General features: G+C 49.3%; 1 protein-coding gene across 6 annotated transcripts in view; it reads left to right on the top strand.

The window, feature by feature from the left end:
• Nucleotides 1-19038, top strand: part of Nub1 (negative regulator of ubiquitin-like proteins 1) — a 30742-nt gene that overhangs the window by 9383 nt on the left and 2321 nt on the right. For all 6 annotated transcript variants that reach the window (NM_001439782.1, NM_001013925.2, NM_001439663.1 and 3 more), the window contains 11 exon segments: nucleotides 288-455; nucleotides 1126-1184; nucleotides 1952-2022; nucleotides 5053-5235; nucleotides 5396-5487; nucleotides 6898-7004; nucleotides 12608-12791; nucleotides 13728-13835; nucleotides 14828-14980; nucleotides 17373-17519; nucleotides 18846-18941. In NM_001439782.1, the coding sequence (NP_001426711.1) occupies nucleotides 288-455; nucleotides 1126-1184; nucleotides 1952-2022; nucleotides 5053-5235; nucleotides 5396-5487; nucleotides 6898-7004; nucleotides 12608-12791; nucleotides 13728-13835; nucleotides 14828-14980; nucleotides 17373-17519; nucleotides 18846-18941 (1368 nt within the window).

The raw sequence follows: 19038 nt of genomic DNA, 5'->3' as shown, positions 1-19038 counted from the left end.
ATAGTCCCAGTTACTCTCACTCTGACCAGCAAGCTATTTTTACTATTTATAAGTGTTTTCATTTCTCCCTGAATATCCTTGAGAGCCCAGATTGAGTTTCAGTACAGTGGGGGTATCTGCTGGTAAGAATTATGTTGCTTTGGGAAATATACATATATACTATCTATATATAATAAATATATATAGTGTTTATTATACACACACATACACACACACATATATATTTTGTTTTTTGGTTTTTTTGCACTGGCCCTCCACTGAGCTCCGTTTCTGGTTTCTGCTCATAGGACCTTGCTAAGAGGTACTCCGAGCGGCTAGAGTGCTGTGAAAATGAAGTGGAAAACATAATAGAGGAAATCCGATGCAAAGCGATTGAGCGCGGCACTGGGAATGAGCACTACCGCACAACTGGGATTGCTACGATTGAGGTGTTCCTGCCTCCGAGGCTCCGGAAAGTGAGTAGCTTTAAGACCGCCATGCTGTGCTCATCTGAGGAGCAGTTGTGTGGTTGGTTTGCTTGGTTTGGCTTTTTGAGTCAGGATCTTTTTGTGTGTGGTTCTGTCTGTCCTGGAATTCCATACGTAGATCAGGTTGCTGCCTCTGCCTCCAAAGTGCTAGGATTAAAAGGCTCTTGCTACCATGTCCAGGAAGCTGCTGTTTTGTAAATCTACAAGCAGAATGCCAAGGAGTTCCATGTGTTGAATGGTTTTATTTCTGCAGGGGGGTAGGGGGAGGGTGGCACAAGCCTTCAATTCCAGCACTTGGGAGGCTGAAGCAGGCGGCTCTCTGAGTTGGAGGGAATGGGTGTTGGGAAGAAAGTTCAGGCCCGCTCTAGGAGGAGTGTAACTCTTATCCACTGAGCCACCTCTCCATTCCAGTATAGTGATGGCAGGCATGTGACAGATCCCACTGAGCAGCTCTACCTGTTGCACCCCTAGGACAGTCAGGTCACCCTGTTGGTCTAGACTGGACTGTGTTCAGCTGCTTCTCCTTACAGGCAGTGTTTTGGTGCTTAAATAGAGCCCTGTGTTTTCATCCTGACAGCACCTTACAACCTCACATGCAGGGCAGCAGGTCCAAGGAGTGTCTCACTCATGTCCATTTTGTTTTCTCTTTTTGAAACAGGATAAGAAAAGCTTGTTGGAGACCCGCTTGCATGTCACTGGTAGAGACCTGAGGAGTAAGTGAGTATCTGAGCAGTGCGTCCGTCCCTACAGGTCTACCCCTTTACCCTGCTTCTAATGCCTCAAGCCATCCTGTGAGCGAGGCAGCTGGCCTGTCCCCCTTATAGCAGAGAAAATGAAGCCTGGAGGGCGGGCTGACAGGCTGCTGGGCTCACACTGCTCCACAGGTAACATGGGAGCTTCCTAGAGCTAGTGCAGCTTTCAGAGGACTGCAGCGTGGTGCCCCACAGGAAGTGCCCAACTGTAGGAGTGGCTGAGGGATGGAAGGAAGCAGGAGCCAGCCTTGCACCTAGAGAACACATGGTTTATAATTCCATTCCTTTGGTGCTGGTCACTTGCTGTGACCTTCAGCAAAGGCCAACCATCCCAAGGGTCCCTTAGCTTATTTGTCTCACTTCTTCATCTTCCATCAGGGTTAAGGAGAACCAGGAAGTGCCACTCATTCAGTAGACAGTGGTTTAGGGTAAGCCCAGTTTCAGGGTCTTCAGAGGATGCTGGCAAGTATGGCAGGCATGTTTTTGACTCTTGCTCAAGTGGACAGCCCTGAAGTCCTCAACTCAGAAACAAGTTTTAAAAGGACTTGTCTCAGTGGCCTCCAGCAGCCACCCACTATATAGCTTTAGTGTAAAGTGGTGCTTACTGGTCGGTGGGCGGGGGGCCAGGGTGTCCGTGGGTAGAAAGTACAAAGTGGGGAAAGTGGACCTCATAAGTCTCTGTTGTAGGTAACAAGCTTGCTCTCTGGAGCTCACTCTGCATTTATTTTATAGAATAGCTGAAACCTTTGGATTTCAAGAAAATTACATCAAGATCGTAATAAATAAGAAACAGCTTCAACTAGGTATGTCAAAGCAATGCATCTGATGCAGATGTAGTGACTTTGTTATTTCTGTGTTTGTCGGTTGATTGGTTGGTTTTGCTTTTCCTCTATGGAAACCTTCCTGGCCTTAATGGATTTATTCTCCAGAGTTGATTACATTAGAAGTTTACCATAATAAAAATGTTAGGCAGAAAAGAGCATTCCGGGCTGGAGAGATGGCTTAGCATCTGACTGCTCTACCAGAGGTCCTAAGTTCAATTCCCAGCAACCACATGGTGGCTCACAACCATCTGTAATGGGATCCAGTGCCCTCTTCTGGTGTGTCTGAAGACAGCTACAGTGTCCTCAAGTACATTAAATAATTAAATCTTTTTTAAAAAAGAAAAGAGCATTCCAGTGAACAGTCACTGGCTTGCTCTGACTAGTGGGAAAGGGGACATTCATTGCAGTCTCACAGATTGTTCCAGAATGGACGTTTGTGCTGAGGGGAAGATCAGAGTTACTCATAATATATAGTTTTCCCCGTGAAAAGAGAGACAGATGAACAAGGCCAGGTTGAAGCATTCTGCTAACACCCAAGGGAACTGAGTGGGGTCTGTGTCTGACAGGAGCCATGTGAGTCTTCCAGCAGTGACTTCACCCAGGGGAAACTTCCTTGTCCAGAGGACAGTTGACTTTGTGAGGAGACAGTTTTGATGATAGTTGTGTTGTGGGCAGGGGGAGGGCTGCACTTGTCATTTCCTAAGTCAGGGTCAGAGTTACTGCTAATATAAGACAGTCCCTAGAAAGGCCTGCCGCACAAGCTTCTGCCCAAGGTCATGCACGTTGCTGAGAAGCTGTGCACATGAGCCTTGTTCAGTATAGTTTGTCACCAGAGAAGTGGGAGGCACCGATGCTGTGAGGTGGCACAGGGGCACGTGTGGCTCACAGACCCTTCCTTGGGGCAGTCTGCAGGACGCATGAGTGGAACTGGACAGGTATTAGCTCTTGAGCAGCCCTGGTGGTCCCTCAGGAGTCGAAGGTTTGAGTTTCTAAACACAGCCTTGCCGGTCTCCGCTCTGGCTGCTTCCATGTGTACTCCTGTCACAGCGGCCTTCACTGGCTTCCCATCCCTGTGTTCTGCTCTTCACTGGACAGAAATTCTTAATTTTGATGCTGCTAAAACCATTGCCTTATATTTTGTGTTGTCAAAAAGCTCTGCCCGGGGTTGGGGATTTAGCTCAGTGGTAGAGCGCTTGCCTAGCAACCACAAGGCCCTGGGTTCGGTCCCCAGCTCCGAAAAAAAAAGAAAAAAGAAGAAAAAAAAAAAGCTCTGCCCAAGCCCAGGACCACAAGGGTGTTCTCCACTTGTCCACCAGCACCTCCCTTTGTCCCTGAAGGGTCAGCCTAGTGTTCCTCCAGTGTCAGCTGCTAACAGAGGTGGGTGCTGCTGTCTTAGGAGGTCTGTCCTTCCTGCACTTCTGTGCTTCTCATGCCTCTACAGTCTCCCCTCCTGTGGTTCTTTTCCTTTGTAATGTTAAAATGCAATGGGGGTGCTGGGTGGTGGCCCAGTGGGTGAAATTCTTGCTGCCTAGGCGTGGGAACCTGAGTTTGGGTCTCTAGCACTCCTGCATGTTAGGTATGGTGGCACACTCTGACCCCAGCTCCATGAGATGGAGATTGGTAGAGGACACATCGGCCAGCAGCTTAACTGAAACAGTGGACTCCAGATTCGGTGAGAGATCCTGCTACAAAAGATAATGTGGAGGCACTGGAGAGGTGGCTCAGAAGTTACGAGCCACCGAAGGAGGACCCAAGTTCTATTCCTAGCAACTATATGGTGGCTTGCAATCACCAATAACCCAATGCCAGGGAATCCAACAGGCACACGTGTGGTGTACATACAACATGCAGGGCAAAATAGTCATACATACCAAGTAAACGAAATAATCCTGAAAAGGGGGCTGGAGAGATGACTCAGTGGTTAAGAGCACTGACTGCTCTTCCAGAGGTCCTGAGTTCAGTTCCCAGCAACCACATGGTGGCTCACAGCCATCTGTAATGGGATCTGATGTCCTCTTCTGGTCTGCAGGCATTACATGCAGGCAGAAAGCTGTATGATGTATGCATAATAAATAAATATTTAAAAAAATAAGCTTGAAAACCATTTAAAAGAATAATGTGGAGGAGCAGTTAAGAAAGACCCTTGATATTGACCTGTGACCTCCAAACCCACCTACACAAAAACGTAGTCAGGGCAGTGGTGGCACGCACACCTAGTCCCAACACTCTGGAGGCAGAGACAGGCAGTTTCTCTGAGTTCATGGCCAGCCTGGCCTACAGATCTAGCCAGATGATGTCCCCTCTTGCCACCTCCTTCTGGTGGATCTTGTAACATTCAAATACAGAAATGAGGTGTCTGAAGGCGGGGAGCCTGGGAAGCGTAGGAGTGCAGGAAGGACAGACCTAAGACAGCAGCAGCTCACACTGGAGGACCAGCTGACCCTTCGGGGACAAAGGGAGGTGGGAGGTGCTGGTGTCTGGGCTGGCCTCCCTTCTTTTGTTTGTGGGCATTTATTATCAGAGGAAACCGAGTCCTCTGCTTTTCACCATGGCCGGAGCTGGCCCTGATGTCCTTACTGCACTGCGGCTTCTTGAGTTAGTTTTTTTCTCAACTGGAGGATAGGAGAGTTTGCGTATTGATAGATTACACTTTCTCGTTTTCCTCTTATCCTGCCTGGATATCATTTCTATCAGTATGGTCTTAGGGTGAAGAGAAAGAAAACAGGAAAGAGCAAATGTGGCCTGCTGGTCTCAAAGTGCAAATGAATGCAGGGTTTTGACTCCTGTTTTCCAGGGTGGTGGAGGGATTCAGTGGGCACTGAACTGCCAAGCCTGGCGATTTCAGTTTGGTCCTGGGATGAAGCAAAAAAGTGCTTTGTGCATGTTGTTCACACACACAAGCTCATTCCAAAATAAATAAATTATTTAATTAAAAAAGGACTCCATTTACCACAGGAAATGGACTGTTGGCCAGGAAGTTTGTGTGACAGGCAATTCTGCTGTTCCCAGGGAAAAGCCTTGAAGAGCAAGGAGTCACTCACAATGTGAAGGCCATGGTGTTGGAGCTGAAACAGTCTGAAGAGGATGTGAGGAGAAACCTGCAGCTGGAGGAGGAGGAACAGAACGAGGCTGAGCAGAAGGAGAAACGCATTCAGAGGACCAAAAGGGGACTGGAGATCCTGGCCGAGAGAGGTACACCATGTTGGCTTGTCACCTCCCTAGATGCATCCGGACAGCACACAGATAAGCATTGTGCCTGCTGTGGAGTCAGTCCTCTCCACAGTCTGGCATCTCCAGTGTAGTCACTGCTGCCCAGCCCTGAATTAACGAGGCTCCTGTGGCTTTCTTGCAGCTGAGATGGTGGTAGACCCGGAAACGATGCCTTACTTAGACATTGCGAACCAGACTGGCAGGTCAATCAGAATTCCCCCTTCAGAAAGAAAAGTAAGTCTGCTTTGGAAGGCTTGCCCTAGGTGGGCGGCTCACGGGGGGTTTGTGCTGGTTCCTAGGAGTCAAGAGCTTCTTAGGAGGAAGAGGTCTGACTTCAAGTTCATTTTAGGGTTTTTGTTTCATTTTGTATCTTTTTGGTATTTAAATGACAATTTGGGGCAAGCCTCACTACTTGAATTATTCTGTTTAAAATGAAGAATTTGGGGACTGGAGAGAGAGCAGCAGGCAGAGGTTCTTGCTCTCAGCCTGCTGACCTGGTCTCCTCTTCAGAACCTACACTGTGGGAGCAGAGAGCAGCCCCCTCTTACATTCACATGCACTCTGTGACAGCTGTACTCATATACAGACACATGCACATACACAATAAATAGTTAAAGATTACACAATGAGGTTGTAAGCTGGACATATGTTACAAGCCTGTAATCCTTGCACCTGGGAGGCTGGGGACCGAGCCCTCATTTAGTGCACAGTTGAAGCCATTGCAACCTTTTAAAAATGGTTTAGGGGCTGGAGAGATGGCTCAACAGTTAACAGCACTGACCTCTTCCAGAGGACCTGAGTTCAATTCCCTGCAACCACATGGTGGCTCACAACCATCCAGTGCCCTTGTCTGGTGTGTGTGAAGACAGTGACAGTGTACTCACATATATAAAATAAATAAATCTTTTTAAAAATGGCTCTGGAGGGCCAGCAAGATGGCTGAGCAGCTCAAGTGCTTGCTATCAAGCATAGCAACTCAAGTTTTATCTCCAGAACTTAAATGGTAGAAAAAGAGTCCTGAAATTTGTCCTGTGACCTCTACACATGTGCTGTGGCACAAATGCACACACATGTCCACAGACACACAAATGTTGTAAAAAGTTGTCTAGGAAATGCTGGCATTGTCAAGGAACTTGGAAGTGTGTGGTGATCCTGCTTGTGAAGGTGGAGGGTGGGAGACTGATGTAGGAGTCTTGATACGTAAGGGACCCCAAATTAAAAGCAAAACCACAACCGAAACCATGCTTGATGAAGTTAGGTTCTTACTTGGACGGTCTCGCTGCTTAGGGCAGGCTGGCCTCCATCCTGTCATCCTCCCTCCTCAGCATCCCAGCTGGGATCACAGCCCACAAGAGTTCCTGGTCGCTCATGCCTAGTCTTGAAAACTGAAGCCCATGGCTCAGCAGGCAGAAGAAGACCTGAAGAAACCTGGGGGACGCCACTCTCACAGCTTGGCTTGAGAGGCTGCAGGGCCTCACCGAGCTAAAGCTCTCTTTGGAGCTTAGCTAATTTGGGTTTTAGATTGAGTTGTGTTTGGTTTTTGCCTTGCTTTTCAGTAAAGCTAATACACTTTTTAACTTGTTTTATTGATGTCGTACTAACCTGTTTGAAAGTACTGTTTTAAAATTTTACCTTCTTTCCTAGGCCCTAATGTTAGCCATGGGGTACCATGAGAAGGGCAGGGCTTTCCTGAAAAGAAAAGAGTATGGGATAGCCTTGCCATGCCTTCTGGACGCCGACAGATACTTCTGGTAGGTGCTTTTGCATTCAACAGACGATACTGGTGTAAGGGTAGGCCCCCCCCAGCACCCTCCTACCTGTAACTGCAGACTGACTTCCACCCCATAGTGGTTTCTGGGAGTGAGGAGTTAAGGCACACACCAGTATGTGGTGGTTTCCTCCTTTGTGTTTCTGACTAGCCCCCTTGCCTGTGCAGAACACCCACTCATTTCCACCCTAGTGTGTAGGCTGTAGGCTCAGCACCCACAGGGTACTGCCACCAGAGCTGTTGTCACACTGCTCCTTACCTTATGAGTGTGTCAGTGCGGACAGTACTGGCCCGAACCCCACAGCCCTGCAAATGTGACTGTGGCACTCTTCTGCAGTTGCTGCTGGATTACTAGGAGAAAAAGCCTTTGCCTTGTGTGTGTTTGGTGTTGGTGGGGTGCAGTGTTCGCAGGAAGCAAGAGAAATGCCAGGCCCCTTTCATATCACTTCCTAGTCTGCAGATTTAGTTGCTTCCTTAAAGTCGATCAGACTAAGGTTTGCTTTTCCTCTTCATCAGTGTTAACTGCTGAAGCTGAGTGAATTCTGCTATCCCAGCACGCGCGCGCGCGCACACACACACACACACACACACACACACACACACACACACACACACATATTTTAACATGAGCTTTTACACATCCGATGTGCTTCATATTTCTGTGCGTAGTTTCTCTACCTGGGGCTGGCCCCCATTTTCTTTTTCCCTGGTGCTGGTAGTTTCTGAAATTTCCCAGGGTTCCTAGTTCCTGTCTGTGGAAATGGTAGAGAATGTAATCTGTGCAGGTTGGATACTGAGACAGAATGGATTCTGGGAAATGGTCAAGAGTTAACAGCCTCATTGTGGATGTTGTTTGGTGAATTCCCATGACAATCTTCTGTGTCAAAGAAAACCCGAAAGAAATGTTTTCCACCTGCAAAGGTCAGAGCTGTTGGGTCTTAGATGTGCAAATCTCAAGCTAACCTATCCAGAGAAGAGATTTATCATCCCAAATGCTTGGAGGAGATGGAAGGGCAAGGCCGGGAGGAGCAAGAAAGCAGTCTGGGCCGCCTCAGGGTCCTGCCCTGGACTCTGTCCCTGCTACTTTGTTCTCTTCTGAGGCAAACATTGGAGTGTGAGTTGAGTTCTTAGAGGTGAGGACAAGGTTCCATGTCTTTGCATAGTCCTTAATAGAGAAGATTTCAAATCCGTGGAAGCAGCAGCTGCTGTGGTGAACTGCTGTGGTGAACTGTGAACTGTTGTGGTGAACTGCTGTAGTGAGGGTTCATAGTCTGGCTGTAGTGGGTGTCAAGTAATAGTTTTGATTCCTCTGTGTAGGCTTTTTTCAACCTTTTTTCCCTGGACTAATCACTGAAATGATTTTCAGGTCTCAAAAGACCTCAGTGAAAATACCCGTGTCATTATCATGTTACATGAAGTTAAGTAGCAGGTGTCAGTGCCTTTAAAGGATGCGCAGTCATCTTTCCTTTATGGTCATGAACGCACAAGGTGACTGGCGTAGAACAGGGTTAATTGGCTGAGAGTTTAGAGGCTTTAGCTCATAACCAGTTGTTCCTCTTGCTTCCCTGTCCCTCTGTTTCTGCTGCTTTGTGGTGCATGTGCATGACTGAGGAACTGGGCTGAACACCTCGGCGGCTGCAGTACTAAGAGAAAGAAAGACTAGCCACCAGTCTTTGTTCCCTTCAAGGACATAAAACCTCCTACGTGTGCCACTTCCTGAAGATTTCACTCACTTCGTGACTGTGCTCGGCCCAAGCTGTCATGTGTTGCCCTTGGGGAACATTCCAGATACAGTGGTAGAGAATCTCTCTTGTGGGAATCTGTTGGTTCTGGCCAATCTGCACACATATGATTTCTCTTCATGAAGGAAGTTAACTGTAGCAGGAGCCCCGGTGCTGACGGAAGAAACCTCAGCGTTCCATTTTCTTCCCTTATTTCCTAAGTAAACTGAAGTTCATGACTTTTTACTCATCTTACGTGCAGTGGCTACTGTGCCAAGAATAGTTTCTTTTTCCTGTGTGTGTGTGTGTGTGTGTGTGTGTGTGTGTGTGTGTGTGTGTGTGTGTGCGCGCGCGCGTGCGTGCATGCGTGCGCGTGCATGCATGCGTGTCTATGCATGTGTGTCTGTTTGTCTGGAAATCAACCAGGTCTTGTGCTTTACTGTGCACCATACCCACAGCTCTCTTTGCCTGATGGAGCAACAGGACTAGGTTTGCTGTGTCATGTGAAAAAGCCTGGCAAAATAAAGCAAGCAGCAGCTCCCAGCAGTTCAGGATGGGCAAGGACAGGCAGGGCATCGGCCCCAAGCAGAGGTGGAGCTAGGTGTCCAGGGACAGGGCCTGAAGTTCCCCTTGAGTGTCCAGTCTGTGAGCAGCGTCATATGGGGAGAAAGCACCCACGGCTGGATAGGGACTGCTTGGAAGTAGTAGCAGCAGGTGGACCCTTGGTGCCCACAGAGGATCAGGAGCAGTTTGTGACAACCCTGGTCACAGGGCAGCAGGTGGGGCTTTGGAAGGAGTTGTCTCAGCAGGAGCCCAGAGACCGCTGTGGTCCCCAGCCCTGCCTCAAAGCTTCTGAAAGGGAAAGGGAATAACACTCGGAATGTATATAAGAAATACTCAAGTTAATTAAAAAAAAAAAAAAGGAAAAAAAAAGGCGTGAACAGGTGACAGGGCGGTGTGGGGGCTGTGCAGAGGCTCACAGTGGATCTCAGGTGAAGAGTGGGGCAGTGCATAGGGTGCAGAGTGAGCGAGGCAGAGACAATAAGAGAATGAAGGAGAAGCAGTGGAAGCCTTCCAGTGTGACAAAGATGGCTGAGATGGGAGGAGGCCTTGAGAGCTATCCCACACATGACAGTCTGCTTCCTTACCTGTTTAGCTTAGAGTCATAAACTCATTAGAGAGCGTAAGAAGTTCTCTGGCGCTGGAGAGAACTCGGTAGTTAAGAACACGGGCTGCAGCCCTGTAGGAGGACGAGCAGTCAGTTAGCCTGGATCCTGAGAACTCTGATTCTGGATCCCCAACCAGGCAGCACACACCAGCTGAGCTGAGGTCTCTAACATATACAGCAGAGGACTGCTGGGTCTGGGTTCAGTCAGAGAAGATTCACCTACCCCTCAAGAGACTGGAGGCTCCAGGAAGTTTATGGGTCTGGTGGGGTGGGTGGGGTGGGGACATCCTTGTAGAGATGGGGGGAGGCAGGAAGGAAGTATGGGATATGGAGCAGTCGATGGAGCAGTCGGAGGGTGGCCCATGCGGGGAATAGAATCTGGAATGTATAAATAAATAAAGACAAACACTGGCTGCTCTCACAGGACCCAGGTTCAGTTCCTAGCACCCATATCCAGCGTCCGCAACTGCCTGGGAATCCAGTTCCTGGGAATCCAGCACCTGTAAAAGCTTGGGGCTTTTCCACACCCCATGAAGGCCTTTATACTTCTATATAAGCCTCAGGCACTATAGCTGGGCACATTCTGATCTATTCTAACCTGGCCTGCTTCCCACCCCCACTTAGTCTTAGTCTTGTTCCAGCACCTCCGTCGTTCATGGCAGCTCCCCATGACCACCTGAGTCCTCTCTCCTCTGGGAACAGAAGCCCGCCTTTCCCTCTCCTGCCCACTCTAGGCTGGCTGGTCCTCATGCTGAGTCAGGAGGTGCTGCATCTTAGTGACAGTACCAGGGTCCGGACTGCAGCCAGCTACAGAACGCCCTCTTCTGGTCTCCACAGGTACTGCATGGACACATACACAAAACACACACCAGTAAAAATAAGTAAGCAGTCTGAAGTCAACTTTAGTGTTTTCATTTTAAAATTGTTTCAACATGAAAATTTGTTGAATAGCAAAACTTTTGAAACTGCAAACCAAGTCATTATTAATAGAAATACATTTTTTTTGGCTTGTTTTTTTTGAGACAGGGTTTCTCCATGTAGCCCTGGCTGTTCTTTAAAACAGTTTTATGCTGGGTTTTTTTTTTTTAAAACTTTTCCTTCCCAATTGTCATGATCAGGTTCAAATATAAGCCGATCAGGTTCAAAACTATAGTGCAGGTGTTGGTTTCTTTTCCTTTCTTCCCTCCCTCCCTCCCTCCTTCCCTCCTTCCGTCCTTTCCTCTTTTCCTTCCTTCCTTTTTTTGAGGCAGAGTCCTGACTGGTAGTCTTAGTTATTCTGGAACTCTAGGCAGACCAGGCTCACCTCAAACTCCAGAGATCCACCTGCTCCTGCCGCCTGAGTGCTGGAATAAAAGACGTGCGTCAGTGTGCCCAGCTTGGTTTTCTTTTCTTTTTTTTTTTTTAAGTAATAAATAAAATGTACCCCTATAATAGGCTACCTGGGCTTTGATACATTTTGGTTTTGTGTTTTGGGCACACATGATTCAGTTCTGGGTCATTTCTGTCCTTGTTGCTGTTTGTCCTGCAGGTATTGAAAGAACCTTTCATAGGCCTCAGAAGCTAATGCATGGAGAGTGCCCATTGCACTCTGAGTGATTCAGCCTTTCTGTCTCAGGAAAGTGAACCTGTCAGGGCACAGATCAGGGTGTCTCCCTTGATGTGAGAGCAGATTTCTACCTACAGCCTTTCTGCCTCTTCAAGTCAAGCTTTCAGGCTGTGTTGATGATGCTCTTTCCATGGGCTTTCTCCCACTATCTCTCTGTCTCTGTCTCTCTGTGTGTGTGTGTGTGTGTGTGTGTGTGTGTGTGTGTGTGTAGCAGCATGGCATGTATGTGCTCAGACACTCATGACTAAAAGGAATGCTAGAAGAGACAGGGAAGAAAGCATGCGCGAACACCATTTTCCATGCTCTTGCCCCCACTGGTCTGTGCAGCCTTGTGGGGTGATAACAGATCTGTTTCATTGGGCTTTTGGATGAACATGTCTTGGTAGGCAAGCAGAGGGAAAAGCTCCTACTTAACGCATCCATTGGACGTAGCCGGACGGAGCTCTGGAGTCAGCGGTGTGGACTGTGGTTGCAGATGTGTTTCTGTCTTGAGGACGAGGTCTGCGCTCTGCACTGAGCATTAGCCTAACTTAAAGCATAAATAAATCGTTTATAGCGTCTTCAGACCTTTCCCTGTGTCTAGCTCAGCCTGTTCATGGGCCCGCAGCAGTCAGCTAGGCATTTAGCCTGGTGTTTTCCAGACTGTTCCCCCAGTGAGAAAGTCCCTGAGCATGAATGTCTCAGCAGAACTGCCATCAGCCGGGGCAGTTTTAGGAAGTTGCAGGTTTCGGGGTGTCTTTACAGCCATGTTAGTCACCTAGGGAGATTTTAGCAATAGGACATCCAGCTCCTGTCGTGGAGAGCTTTGTCACTCTTGTCCTGATTAGGCCTTCAGCATCAGTCTCCCCAAAGAAAGACTCCCGTGTCTTGGGGATTGTAAGTCACAGCCAGGACTGGAAGCCACTCTGTCCTGGGCCAGAGGCCACCATGCTGCTGTCAAGACCCCTTATTCCTCTTTGTCCACTCAGAGGACCCATATTGTAAATAAAGGCCCCATTAGTTAATTCTAGAGTCACACCAAGAACTAAAAGGCTTTCCAGGGACCCCTGAGAGCTGAAGGGCTCTGCCATGACAGCTGCCTCCTCTTGTAGTGAGTGCAAAGAGCTGCTGGACACTGTGGACAACTATGCAGTCCTGCAGCTGGACATCGTGTGGTGCTACTTCCGCCTGGAACAGCTGGAGTGCCTTGATGATGCAGAGAAAAAGCTGAACTTGGCCCAGACGTGCTTTAAAAACTGTTACGGGGAGAATCACCAGAGACTGGTCAACATAAAAGTATGTCACTGGGATTGGTCGTCTCAGCCTGCCTCCGGGGCCCATCTGCCTTGATGTGGGAACTGCTGCCAGAGGTGGCTCACCCGGGCACAGCCTATCATACCTCGTAAACCAGAGCTTTAGCAGCTGTTAAGAGGTTCATGAACCTGGCTGGGGTGTGTTTGTTTCTTTATTGTTATGTTTTCAGGGTTTTTTTTTTTATTTGTTTTTTGGTTTTGTTTGAGACAGTCTCATGTAGCCCAGGCTGTCCCTGAATTCTTTTTTTTTAAAATATTTATTTATTTATTATATATGAGTACACTGTCACTGTCTTCATGCACACCAGAAGAGGGCATCAGATCCCATGACAGATGGTTGTGAGCCACCATGTGGTTGTGGGGATTTGAACTCAGGACCTCTGGAAGAGCAGTCAGTGCTCTTAACCACTGAGCCATCTCTCCAGCCCATTTCCCTGAATTTTTTTTTTTTTTTTCCGGACCTGGGGACCGAACCCAGGGCCTTGTGCTTACTAGGCAAGCGCTCTACCACTGAGCTAAATCCCCAACCCCTGTCCCTGAATTCTTAATCCTCTTGCTTCCACCTCCAGAGTGCTGGGCTTACAGTATACACCACTGTGCTGTTGAGTTTAGTCTTGCTGCTTCTCTGGTGGGTTTTAAAGACAGAGTTTACTAATTGTAGACCACAACTCTCAGTCTGACCAGGAGAGAACCAGTGACTAAGTCATGACCTGTGAGGGCTAGCGTCCGATCAGGTGTTCTGACTGATCCCTTCCATGTGGAAGAGATACAGCCTGGAAGTCATCCCTTCACAGCAGTGATGCCCTAGGCATTCTAGTACTGCCATCTTGCTTCTGTGGAGAAACGGCAGTACAGCAGTGACCACGTGACCCTTTAATGAGAAATAAGACTGCTTATTCTTTTCTCCCAATAACTTCAGGGGAACTGTGGGAAAGAGAAGGTGTTGTTTTTAAGACTCTACTTGCTTCAGGGAATCCGAAACTATCACAGTGGAAATGGAGAGGAGGCTCGGGAATATCTCAACAAGGTAAGGAAGGCCCTGGGTCTGCCTACCTCTGCCTGTGCCTTGGCAGTGTAAGACTTGCTCACGGGCCTACACCTCCCTCCCTCCCTCCCTCCCTCCCTCCCTCCCTCCCTCCCTCCCGTGCAGCATGAACACGTGTGTCTGTGAGGGCTCAGGCAAGGGGCTGTAATGAAGACTCCTCAAAGTGGTAGTGGCTGTAAGTGGGTGGTCCTGCCCTGCCTCCCCCAGCAGGCCCAGCTAGAGCTCTGCAGGCTCCCATTGTCCTGCTACTCCATCTGCCACCAGCAGAGAGGGCCAGAGAGCCAGAGCAGACCTGCACATCACAAAGAGACTGCCAGGGCTGGAGAGAGGGCTCAGTGATGAAGAGCACAACCGCTTTTCCGAAGTTCCTGAGTTCAATTCCCAACAACCACACCATAGCTCACAACCATCTATAGTAGGATCCAATGCCCTCTTCTGGTATATCTGACCGCGACCATGTACCCATATATAAAAAGTAAATAGAGAGAGAGAGAGAGATACTCTGACTGCCTGCTATTGACCTTGTAACCACGCAGCCAGCCCAGCTGGGGGAGAGATAGATGCCATTTGCAGCCTGTTTTGAGATAGGGTCTTGCTGTGCGGCCCTTATGGCCTTTGCCTCCTGATTGTGGGGATGACAGGCCTGTGCTACCACAGCCGGCTGAACTCAGAATGTATGAAAGGGGGGAGAGAGAGAGAGAGAGAGAGAGAGAGAGAGAGAGAGAGAGAGAGAGAGAGAGAATGAATATGAATGAATATGTGCGTGCTCCGGCACTTCTCCAGCATCCCACCTGCCCATTTGCGCTATGTTATGGGTACATTATGCAGGCAGACATAGTGTTTGTTTCATTCCTTATGGTAGACAGGTCATACAGCAGTAATTCACATTTGATAGCCTCACTCCCAGCCTTTAGCTCTGCCAAACTTTAATGTCGCTGCTGTCTAGTGAGTCTTCTGCTTCTTCCTGTTTGTAGGCACGTCAGCTCTTTAAAGAGCTGTACATCGACCCATCGAAAGTTCACAACTTGTTACAGTTGGGGTTCACTGCCCAGGAAGCACGGCTGGGCCTGCGGGCCTGTGATGGGAACGTGGACCACGCAGCCACTCACATTTCCAACCGCAGAGAGGTGGGTTTTCCTTTCTCGCTGCAGCACCCAGGAAGCTCCTACTCTTTGAGGTTATGAAACAAAAACACTGTAACTTTATATCTGAACTGGGTAGGAAAAGACCGGACAGAGGCCAGAAGAGGGGGCTCGGGGTCAGGAGGGCAGGGGTAATAATGCATTGTCTTCCCTTTGTTTGAGACGGGCTCATGTAGTCCAAGTTAGCCTCAAACTTGCTCTAAAACCATGGGTAACCTTCCTCTGCTGATCCTCCTTGCTGGTACCTATGAGGGCTAGGATTACCTGGTTTTCTGCAGTGCTGGGAAAACCTGGGGCTTCCCCAATGCTAGGCAAGTGTCCACAGCAGGGCTGTCTTCCCCCCCCCCCCTTTTCTTTTTTTTGGAGCTGGGGACTGAACCCAGGGCCTTGGGTTTGCTAGGCAAGTGCTCTACCACTGAGCTAAATCCCCAACCCCACAGCAGGGCTGTCTTAATCATTCTGGCTTGAACCAGAACCAGGGCAGTTTCCTATCATGGTGGCAGTTAGGCCTCTAGTCTCCTCTCAGGATCTTGCTCAACACTGTAGTGTGTTTCCGAAAGTTATTTCAAAAGTGGCTATGATATGATATTTAAGATGCCTTCAGGGGTTGGGGATTTAGCTCAGTGGTAGAGCACTTGCCTAGGAAGCGCAAGGCCCTGGGTTCAGTCCCCAGCCCCGAAAAAAAGAACAAAAAAAAAAAAAAAAAAAAAAAAGCCTTCTTGCCTGGAAACATCAGATCATAAAAATGAGGTCTGAAAAGCTACAGTCTTTATAACAAGTACACACACACACACAAAAGCTTTAGAATTCTAAAGACGAAAAAAGGGGCCTTGTCATACCCAGTTGTACAGAGAAGAATCTGAGGTCCAGAGAGCTGGTGATGTGGTCAGTCTTCTCTCAAAGCTAGAAACTGATAGTTTCCTGGGGCTTTCTAGCCAGAGACTCTTACTGTATGACTCTTAACAGCAGTCAGTGGGCCGCAGTGAGGTAGGAAAAGCCAGTAGTCATGTGGGAATGGATCTGTGTGTTGATTGTGTAGTGACCTGGCAGCAGGGCTGTGTGATTGTCTCACCACAGTCAGCCTCAGCTGTCCAGTCATGGTCCCTGGCCCTTGAAGCAGACGTCAGGGACGGCTCAGGTATAGCTGGCTCTGTACAGTGTAGATCAGTACCACAGCATTTCCACCTGTTGCTGCTCTGCCAGAAGGATGGGCTCAGAGGAAAGCTGCTGTTTTCAAGTGATTTCTTGGAAAATGGTGTAATACTTTGTAGTTCATGTTGTCCTCCCAGTTGTGATATAATCCAGCTCTCCCCATGACTGATCGTGTTGCAGATGAGGTGAGCTGTGGCTCACAGGCTGCCTCCTCAGGGTCGGGGAGAGTGGGGGGGGGGCGGGGGGGGGGGGGACTTCTCAGCCAGGAAGGCCCTTGCTGTGAAGCCTGATCTGAGTCTGTCCCCTGGGCCCATGTGACAGGAGAGACTCCTACAGTTTGTGTACACACACACACACACACACACACACACACACACACACACAAAAGTGAAAACACTGCAGAATGCTGGGGTACATAAGACACTGGGCCTTCGCACCACAGACTCGATGTGTGCATGTGTGTGTGTAAGCACGTGCATGTCATACATATGTGAATTAAGTTGTGATCTTCAGAGAAGAAGATGGTGATTCTGGTGTTAGGTGGGTTGGTTGCCGTGTTGCTGAGGACCTGGTTTCTGTCTCTATTCCCCCCTTTGTGTCTCATCACTCCCTGAATCACCAGTCCTTGAGCTTCGTGCTGATGAACCAGCCAGCCTTGGACCTCTCACTGAGGCTGGGATGAGCTGAGACCATTCAGAGCCCCATTGGGAGCTGGCCAGGGCGGGTGATGTTGGAGGCACACCTGGTGTGGCACAGAAGAGACATTCCCAAGGGAGCTGCCATCTCACTTCCTGCAGCTCTGCACAGAACTAAATGGAATCAGGGTTTTCTTTTCTCTCCTGCTATTAGGGATAGAATCAGAGTGTCACTCACGCTGGCAGCCACTCTATCCTAAGTGGCGTTCTTAGCCCCCTGATTTGAATCCCTGGATAGGTAACCTGAGGTGGGGATGACCCTCCACCCCAGCAGGAAACTCTGGTGTAGCTGCCTGCTTGCGGTTCTTAGCCCAGCACTGTAAGGATCTACCTGTCTCAGGATATGCTGTGCTGACTGTTCCCACTCCTGGGCCTTAGCCCAACCCTAACCCCATCCCCGTGCCTCCAGCCACTTTTCTAGGCAAGGATAGGTAGAAGTCCCTTTCTGTCCCAGCCCAGAGACCCTGAGACATCCTGCAGATTCCTGTGCTGCCTCCACCTCTAACTCACAGGACCTTGTTTTCCTAAAGGAACTGGCCCAGATACGGAAGGAAGAGAAGGAGAAGAGGAAACGCCGTCTGGAAAGTGTCAACACTTTGAGAGGAATGGGCTACTCCACACAAGCTGCCAAACAAGCCCTTCACCAGGCCAGAGGCAACCTGGACGATGCCCTGAAGGTAATGCTTGCAGTTCATTGTGTGCAGCCGGGCATTCCCCTCCAGGCTGGCTCCGGTGCCCAGCCTTCCTGTGCGCATCCCTCCTGTACAGTCTTTGTACAGTTGGGGTGGGGTGCAGTCAGGTCTGCTGTCCTCCAGCAGAGCCAGTGACGGCCCTGGGCACCTGGCCTGGGGCTTTAGTGACTGGCCTTTCCAACTCGCAGGGGGTGTTCCATTCAGTGTTAGCTGTGCTTGAGTGGAAGGCTGGTTTGCACATCTGCTTTACTCTCTTGGCAAGAGGGCTTGTAAAAGACTGCAAGGTGACAGTGCAGCAACAGTGTTTCTGGCCAGTCTCGGTCAAGAGGCACAGGAAGCTCTGTGCTACAGCTTGGACACTGCCCTCAACTGCCACGAACCAGTGGTAGGCAGATGGATGCACAGGCGCAGCAGGACAGTATGCTGTCCTGGGACTCTTGGGATGGGAATATCACTAGTGGCAGGGCTGGCCCAGCAGGGACCAAGGACAGTATGTGCTTCAGGCAACAGCCCACAGCATCCATGCTCTGCCTTGGGAAGCTCCAGTTGCACAGTGTTTGCTGGAGTGCATGCATATATGCTTGCATGTGCTTGTGTGTGTGTGTGTGTGTGTGTGTGTGTGCGTGCAAGCACACATGAATACGTATATGTATTTTATTTTTTAAGACGGGGTCTCACTATGTAGCCCAGGCTGTCATGGAACTCAGTATGTAAACCAGGCTGGTACCAAACTCATAATCTGCCTGCCTCTGCCTCCTAAGCATGGGTACATGTGCATCACCATGCCCAGATCATACATATTACAGGTGTGCATCACCACATCCAGATCATACATATTACAGGTGTGCATCACCACGCCCAGATCATACATATTACAGGTGTGCACCACCACGCCCAGATCATACATATTTTAAGTTACAATGTTATCTGAATATGAAGCTTAAGGTTTTGTGTTGGACAGACAGAAAAAACAGGGACGTCTAACCCTCCAAAGAAAGCAGTGAGATTCACACAGTTAATTCAAGAAGGGCATGGGCTGGAGAGACGGCAAGCATGAGGACCTGAATTTGATACCCAGAACCAGGTAAAAATGCCAGCTGTGTGGGCCATGTCCTTGCACTAGGAAGGTAAAGCAGGCTCCCTGGGTCTCCTGGCCAGCTGAGCCCTTTTCCTGCTTCAAGGCAGTCTGCGCACTGTGACATTGTGCACTCATGTGCCCCACAAGGACGGTCTGGGCTGTGTGCCCGCCTGTGAGATGGCAGTGTGGCTGGTGGTTAGGTGAGTAAAGACTGTCCCTGCCTGTGATTGCAGATTCTCCTCAGCAACCCCCACATGTGGTGGTTACAGGATTCAGACTCTGAGAACAACAGCCGGCAAGCAAGCCCTTCCCAAGAAAGCATCGACCAGGTGAGTGACCTCGGCAGGGCTGGCTGGAGGGCCTGAGATGGCAGGATGGGGCGGTGCCTGCTTCTGGGCTTTAAGCAGGACCTGCCATCTCTGGGGG

This window comes from Rattus norvegicus, chromosome 4 (genome assembly GCF_021556685.1).
Source record: "Rattus norvegicus strain SHRSP/BbbUtx chromosome 4, alternate assembly SHRSP_T2T, whole genome shotgun sequence".
Classification (NCBI taxonomy): domain Eukaryota; kingdom Metazoa; phylum Chordata; class Mammalia; order Rodentia; family Muridae; genus Rattus; species Rattus norvegicus.
Note: the sequence above shows the minus strand (reverse complement) of the source record. Positions and strands in the feature narration are given on the sequence as shown.